Below are 7,414 nucleotides of genomic sequence, written 5' to 3' on the forward strand. Positions count from 1 at the left end.
ATATGGATATGAAAGTATTATCTCCACTGTCATCAGTGTAATTATCACTAGTCATAAACAGTATGATTGAAAAGACATTGTTTTCCAAATGAGATAAAATCTCCTTGATAGGAATCAGGCGAAACCCGAGCTTTGCATGTGCGTCATAATCTTAATCGACTACATTAATCCGCCTCTAGATTCAAGTCTGTCTATTTATTAGTAGCATTGGGGCAAGGGAAATATTTGGTAGTCTGCCTCTTGAATAACTAAGCTGTTTATTATGAAAATCTAATTTGTGGTATGTAGTTATCAGGCACGAACTTAATGCGTCAGACTTACACACACCACAGACATTAAGCGTCTGACATTCACACTAAGGCATACATCCACTAAAGGGCGATCGCATTTCGATCTAGCAAAAACCTAAATTGGTTTTGTGTAGCCCTAGATTCCATGATAGGAATATGATGCAAAATACAAAAGTATGATTTAAAAGACAGCAAAATACACAACGCGTTAAAAAAAGATTATTTTTATTATCTATGAGATTCGTTGAGTGATATGTCACAGTATAGTCCGCAGCGAGTACGCCGTGAGGTCACCGCCCTTGTGGAAAGCCGAAAAGGGTGTAAACAACGACTTCCTATCACTGACAGTATGTAAATAGTGACTAGTCAAACCATCTCCTTTCCGCAGTCTCGCTTCGTCTACATGTGACTTTTAGAGTATTCCATTCAAGGAGTAAAGAAGGGAAAGTTGCTGCTACTTTCTCTTTAATGTCAAACTTTTTGAGGTGAAAAGGTGAAGGGAATTGAAAAACTTTGACGTCGTGAACTTGATGGAAAGTTCACTGTCATTACTGTCATTATTACTACCAAGCGGACGAAAGGCAGTTGAATGTCAGCTCTTAATTATCAGTATCAACTTTGGACATGTTTCGTTGTGATCTACCTTTGTTTAATGTGGTAAAATATGCAATGAAGGTCTTCATTGTGGAAGGGCGACTTGTGAATGTGCGTATGCACCTGTTTTGTCCTCCCTTTCAGATAAGTGATAAATCCAAACAAAACAATTTACCAATTAAACAAACGGAGGCCTAGGGGTTCAGCGATACTTCCTATCGCCCGGATTTGTTCCCAGTACGAAAAGCCTTCATGTCTACTCTCCAAGCAGAGGTTGGTGGGGAAGATTGTGACCTTTTTATCATATGCCCCGTTGGTGGGGAAAGCGGACAAAAAACGGGGCATATGATAAGGTCACAATCTTCCCCACCAACCTCTGCTTGAAGAGTATCCATGCCGTCCTATTCGACAGAAGGCCGACGAACAATGCTGAGGTATTTAAAAGAAAAGCGCGCCAAAAATAAGCCGGTTGTTTGTGGTGCGGCTGCGAAGTGGACACGAGCACGCGACGGGTCGAAACGGTTCACCCGCAGTCCACCCGGTCCCCGCAGTTGGCATCGATACAACATCGATATATCCGACAGGTAAAAAACACTCCCCACACCGCAAAGTCATTAATCCACTTGTAAAATACCCTTAGCAAACAAGACTGTGTCACTAAAACGACAAACGCTCAGCGCTTGTGTTTTGGGGGAAGGAAAGAAAGAAGAGTGACGTAGAGCTAGCTCTTCTGTAGTGGGAAACGGTACTGCTGGTAGAGGGGGAACGTTTGCGTTTAGGCTTAGGTGTGTCCCCGGTGGTCGCGTGAGGGTTCTCCGTGGGAACTGGACACCCCTGCCTCGCACAATTGAGCACGGTTCGGGACTGAGAGAGGTGCCGAGATCACGCGACGACTACCTTAACACGCGAGCTCGCGCCGACTTAGCACCGGCCCTCCAGCAACACGCAGCCGCCTGACCCCACCTCACACCCACAACAGGACCTGGCAGGTGGACTCTTTTCGATAAGGAAGGTTTAGGGTTCGATTCCCGAGAGGGATGAGTGGTGGGAGATAAGAGGAGGACAGGTAGGGTCGTCCACAGGTGGAAGGGAACCGGTGGAGTGCCGGGGGCAGGCACCCGCCGGCCATGTCTTGTCATTCTGTGGAGATGGTGCAGTGATAGCCCATTTAAGTTGGGGGAACAGGCCCACCGACCACCCTTCTCACGCGATACATGTGGCCGCACGCAAAAATTAGGTGGGGGTAAAAGATCCGGTTGCAGCATTCTCCATATAAATCTGAAGCGGTGCCGCATACCGCCGCACATCGTGGTGGAACTATCACAAGTATCCCCGCGTGCGAGGCGACGTCACGACATAGAACACTACTTCAACTAAAGGTGCAGTACTGTTACGCGTGCAGACGACACCATGGCGGTGGTGGCCGCCGCGTCCTTGTTCGGCCTTTCGTATTTACAAGTTGTCTTGGTTGCGGTGCTGCTCGTTCTCGTGGCCGCGGTGGTGGCGAGCGGTCTTCGGCAGAACACGCCGTGTCTCCCGCCGGGACCCTGGGGTTATCCCGTGGTCGGGATCTTCCCTGCTCTCGGCAGCCAGCCTCACCATGCGCTGGGCAGGATGGCTGAGAAGTACGGGGACGTCTTCCGCGTCAAGTTCGGGAGCCGGACTGTTATAATTCTGAACGGAATCGACATGGTGAAGGAGGCTTTTGTCAAGCAGGCCGCCAACTTTGCAGGCAGACCGGCTCTGTATTCTTTCAAACAGGTTACAAACGGGATAACGTTCAAGACGTACAGTCCGTCTTGGGTGGCGCGGAAGAAAATTACGGTCGGAGCGCTCAAAGGTTTCGTCAACGGTCGGGCCGGAGCGCTGACTGCGTCGGCAGAGACTATGATCACCGACGAAGCGCAAGAACTTGTCCGGATATTCCTGTCGAAGAGCGGACAGCTAGTTAACCCGGAGGAATACGCGCACACAGCCGTGGCGAACGTCGTCTGCGCTTTGTGCTTCGGCAAGCGGTACGAACACGGCGACAAAGACTTCCGCCAACTTCTGCGGAACACGGAAAAGTTCCGGCAGGCCATAGGTGCAGGAAACCCCGCCGACTTCATGCCGTGGCTCCGCTTCTTCCCCAACAAGAACATGAAAATGTTCAAAGAGGCCATGGAGTCGTCGATGCAGCTTTTCCACAAGCACATCAACTTCCACCTCCAGACGTACGATTCCTCCGTGACCAGAGACATCGCCGACGCGCTGATCTACAACATGTCCGAGAACAAGGAAGCTGGCTTGGGCGACGACTTCGTCCTTGAGTGCGTTATCGACATTTTCGGCGCCGGGCAGGACACCGTGGCTCAGATCCTGCACTGGGTGTTTCTCTACATGCTGGTTTTCCCAGACGTTCAGGCCCGGGTCCAGCGGGAGCTCGACGCGGTGGTCGGGCGGGAGAGGGTGCCGACCCTTGCCGACGAGTCGAGCCTGCCCTACACGGCGGCCGTGATTCACGAGATCGTGCGCCACACCTCAGCCGTCCCCATGTCGATCCCACACCTCACCACCAAGGACACGAAACTGAACGGCTACACTCTCCCAAAGGACACCATCGTGTTCGCCAACCTGTGGTCCGTCGGGCACGATCGCCGGATCTGGGGGGACCCCAGCAGCTTCCGACCCGAGCGTTTCCTGGACCCGACCGGTACCGCCCTGGACGCCGCCGCCGTCGAGAAGAACCTCCCCTTCTCCGCGGGCAAGCGGCGCTGCCCCGGCGAAGTCCTCGCCAAGCAGGAGATGTTCCTTTTCTTTTCCATCCTCCTGCACCAGTGCAGGTTCGAGCGCGTGAACGGATCGGCGGCACCCAGCTTGGAAGCTACGTACGGACTCGTCCTGCGTCCACAGCCCTACAGCATGATCGCGCGGCCACGGTAAACTCCTTACCTTTCTTTCCGCATCTACTAGTATCCAATATGTATCATTCTAGTTCTTAAAAACACAGTAAAGTGGAACATGTTGGTAAAGACGGACTGTATTGTTTTCAACTTGTGCCGAGTGGAGTCGGAAGGCCTGGGATAGTCGCCATGAGGACACAGTCCGGTTGAAGAAAAACTAGGTCAAACGGCAGATGAAAACAACCACTATAAACAGTTGTGCATGAGAGGAGGAGGGCGAAAACTAATCTCAGCAAACGGAATCCCCCCTAAAAAAGCGCGCGAGGAGGAAGAAGGACAGTGCCTGGCATACCAGCGAACCTAGCAAGCGTACTATTTACACAAGAATACAAGATAGGAAGCTAGAAACAACCGTGGAGCAATATCCGGTATAAAACAATTTCTACAGAACGTACAGCAAAGGCATAAGGAAAACAACCTGACGTAATTGAAAACAGATTTCTTAGGGCTTCTGATAGAATGATTGACAGGAACATTGGACGTTTCTGTCGGAAGGAACTTCCAGTCGTCTGAGGCGTGACAGGACTTTGTGTACAGGTAGGGGTCAAATCGCTTTCATCAACAACAAATGTCTTCCAGAAAACATGTGCTAACGCCAGAACAAAACTCCAGCCACAAGATACCTGAAAAATGCTATGAATAGACCATCCCTGTCTCTAAAAAGCTGCCATGATAATCAAGTAATGATGCCATAAGGAAAATTTCTAGACAAATTTTATAATATTTTCTTGTAATATTTCCGTATGCTTTGTTTATCTTTGTGTGTGTAATTTAACTATAAAAATGATATAAACAGCACAAAATTTATAATCTTATCGATCTTGAATCTTTTGTCAATAACGTTGTATTCTAATTTTACGTTAATGTTTGTACTTGATTGTTATCTGTTTTGATTATTTTGGGTCAATTATTGGGTTTGGCTACTTGTAATTCTACTTATTAATCAAAGATTATAGGTCGAAATTCGAAATGAATAGTAGTTGCTGTACTTTTCTTTACTTTCAAATACGATCCTGTATCGAATGCGTTTGGGGTTTGTTTAATAAGCACAGAGAATCACTTGTAAAAAGAAGATATTAACAGAATCTAGGATACAATATCCAATTGTTTAAAGCGTGACTTTTATTCTTCTTTCATCAAATGTAACGTTACATAATGGATTGTGATTTGTTATTGAATCGTTAACCGTATAAACGAGGTGAGGGAATAACAAAAGCCATAACTAAATTATCGGTTTAAAGTCTATCATTTTTCTAAAGTCTATCATTGTCTGCCTAATGCGTTTGATACACCGGCTTTGGTCTTGGTGATTATCTCAATTATATATCAACTGGTTTGTGAAACTGCTTCTTTGTCATTTTTGCTTCTTGTTAATTTATGAAATGAAACATTGTCTATACCTCTGCCACCTGTTTATATGAAGAACAATGGAGCACACAACAACGAACGAACAAAAACAAACGTCCCATAGAAAGCTGGATCCGTTCTAGCTGAAGCGTCAATTTTAATTATACCCCATGTCAGTTGTGCCGCGACCCACACCAAATCAACTTCCGATTGGCTGACAAACGTAATGCTATCATAGCCTCAGGGTATTTTGAGTATACAAACATCGTGGGAAAATATGGATTATTTTTCATAACAATAACTATGAAATTGTAGCGTATCAAACAGCTATTTTATAGAAAATAGAGGTTTGAATCATTTTGTATCTTTAGGAGTAAAGTTTAATGTCATTTTATTCAAAGTATATGATTTCTATAGTCCAACAAATTGCAAACAAATAGAGGTTAAAATACAATACAATTTTTCCCCAAGATCTGAGTGGAGATTACGATTATGATGATAATGTTGGTGCTTATAACTTAATTCCTCAACAATTTTAGAAGATACAGTGTTAACGTCTAGCATTAAACAACAATTATTGGAAGCGCACCTACTTTCCAAGGGATAATATGGTATGGGAGAGACACCATATATTTGTGTAGTCTTTGGATACATGTCTAACACTTAGACAGTTTCTTATGTTATGTACTGACCTACATTTACAATGCAGGTATTACCTCATGCCATCTGTTGTTATCCACGGTTCGTTCGACTCTATTTCTTGTCACGTCCCCGCACTTTTGCGGTCGTTACATTAATCCAGCACGACCTTTTATCACAAAGTCAGGATTGAGCCACTCGATCTGATAATGATATACAGCGACGTCAGAACGCACAGGTCGTGTCTGTTTGGGGTTCATAATCGTTCTGTTCTAATGCACATCATGAAAACATCAATTGGAAAAATTGGGTACCCTTGTAATGGATCACATGCATTATACGGATGTGTGTGTTCAGGAAATTTCAACGGCCCTCAACCATGTCGAAAGCTTTCCTATGGATACATGTATGCATAATCTCGGAATCATGTAAAATTGACAAAAATCAAAGATTTGTTGCAATTCCTAATTACAATAAAACCGTCAACGTTGACTTTACATATAGAAGCAATGAAAAAGGAAGCAACTGATTTTATATAACTTCTATGTCTTGCTTGTCTTGGAAAAACAGTTTTAATCAAACTCTTTTTAAAAGTTTGACATGTTAGAGAGTCAGTTCATTGTTCAGTGTTCATTGCTTAAGGAAAGATAAATTTTAAAGTCAATAGTTTGGTGATTAGTCTAGCATAAAATGATGTGATACAGTTCTTGAAACGATCCTTACGTGAGAGCCGGGGAGAAAAACCTACCACAGGTCTGGCAACGACAGTTCCGACACCCTCAAGTATCCGTCTTTCTGCCTGACCAACAAGTCTGAAAAAGCACGGTCCTATTCAAACTCTTTTCCATCCCCTAGTCTACAGCCTATACAGTTGTACTGCGAAAAGAAAAGAATACACAAGCTTTTCTGCTTTCTTAGTTTAAAATGACTGCATTTCTGTCAGCGATTAGAAAATACACGGAATTGGCATCGTAAGTGGACTGTATCGCTTTTTCCCGGCCTGTGTTTTTCTCCAAGCATTGCGTCAACAATGCTGTACATAAACATTGGAATTATACCCAACCATTAACTATAATTACGCTTCCAATTGCTACACAATAGAAGTACTTATGCTCCTTATACAGACCCAACAATAGCGGGGAAAATCACACCAACCACACCAACCCCACGCACGTTACACTGCGGTGTATGGACGGAACCCATATGGTTGCTGACGACTTTTCCCTGTATATTTCCCGCCAATATTAAGGACTACGTCGTGAAAACAGCCTTCTGTTGATCACGAAAAATGAGTGCCGACAAGGATTTGAGGTGTTTGGGTTAGAAAAGAGGTGTTTATTGTCAACAGGTGTGGTGTATTGAGGTAGATTGTTATCAGCTGGAGTTATGATATATATCTTGCTGCTCACGTATCGGAAAGATCTTTCACCGGAGAGGCGAGTTGGATCGCCTGGAGGCAAAACCCGTCCGTCAAAACCTACAATCATATTTCTCTACCGCATTTTCATATCCGATCTTATTTAGAAACCTATAACTCATTTCAAAACATGGTCGATATGTAGATGACACAAAGCAACGTTTGAGGGGAAGAATATGCAACTT

General features: G+C 45.0%; 1 protein-coding gene across 1 annotated transcript; it reads left to right on the forward strand.

Moving 5' to 3' along the window:
• The first annotated feature begins 1,433 nt into the window (after positions 1 to 1,433).
• On the forward strand, positions 1,434 to 5,169 carry LOC136421680 (cytochrome P450 1A5-like). The gene has a single exon (XM_066409154.1). It carries the CDS (start codon positions 2,295 to 2,297, stop codon positions 3,804 to 3,806), a length of 1,512 nt encoding a protein of 503 aa, XP_066265251.1. The 5' UTR covers positions 1,434 to 2,294; the 3' UTR covers positions 3,807 to 5,169.
• The last annotated feature ends 2,245 nt before the right edge of the window (positions 5,170 to 7,414 follow it).

This window comes from Branchiostoma lanceolatum, chromosome 16, assembly GCF_035083965.1.
Source record: "Branchiostoma lanceolatum isolate klBraLanc5 chromosome 16, klBraLanc5.hap2, whole genome shotgun sequence".
In the NCBI taxonomy this organism is placed as follows: Eukaryota; Metazoa; Chordata; class Leptocardii; order Amphioxiformes; family Branchiostomatidae; genus Branchiostoma; species Branchiostoma lanceolatum.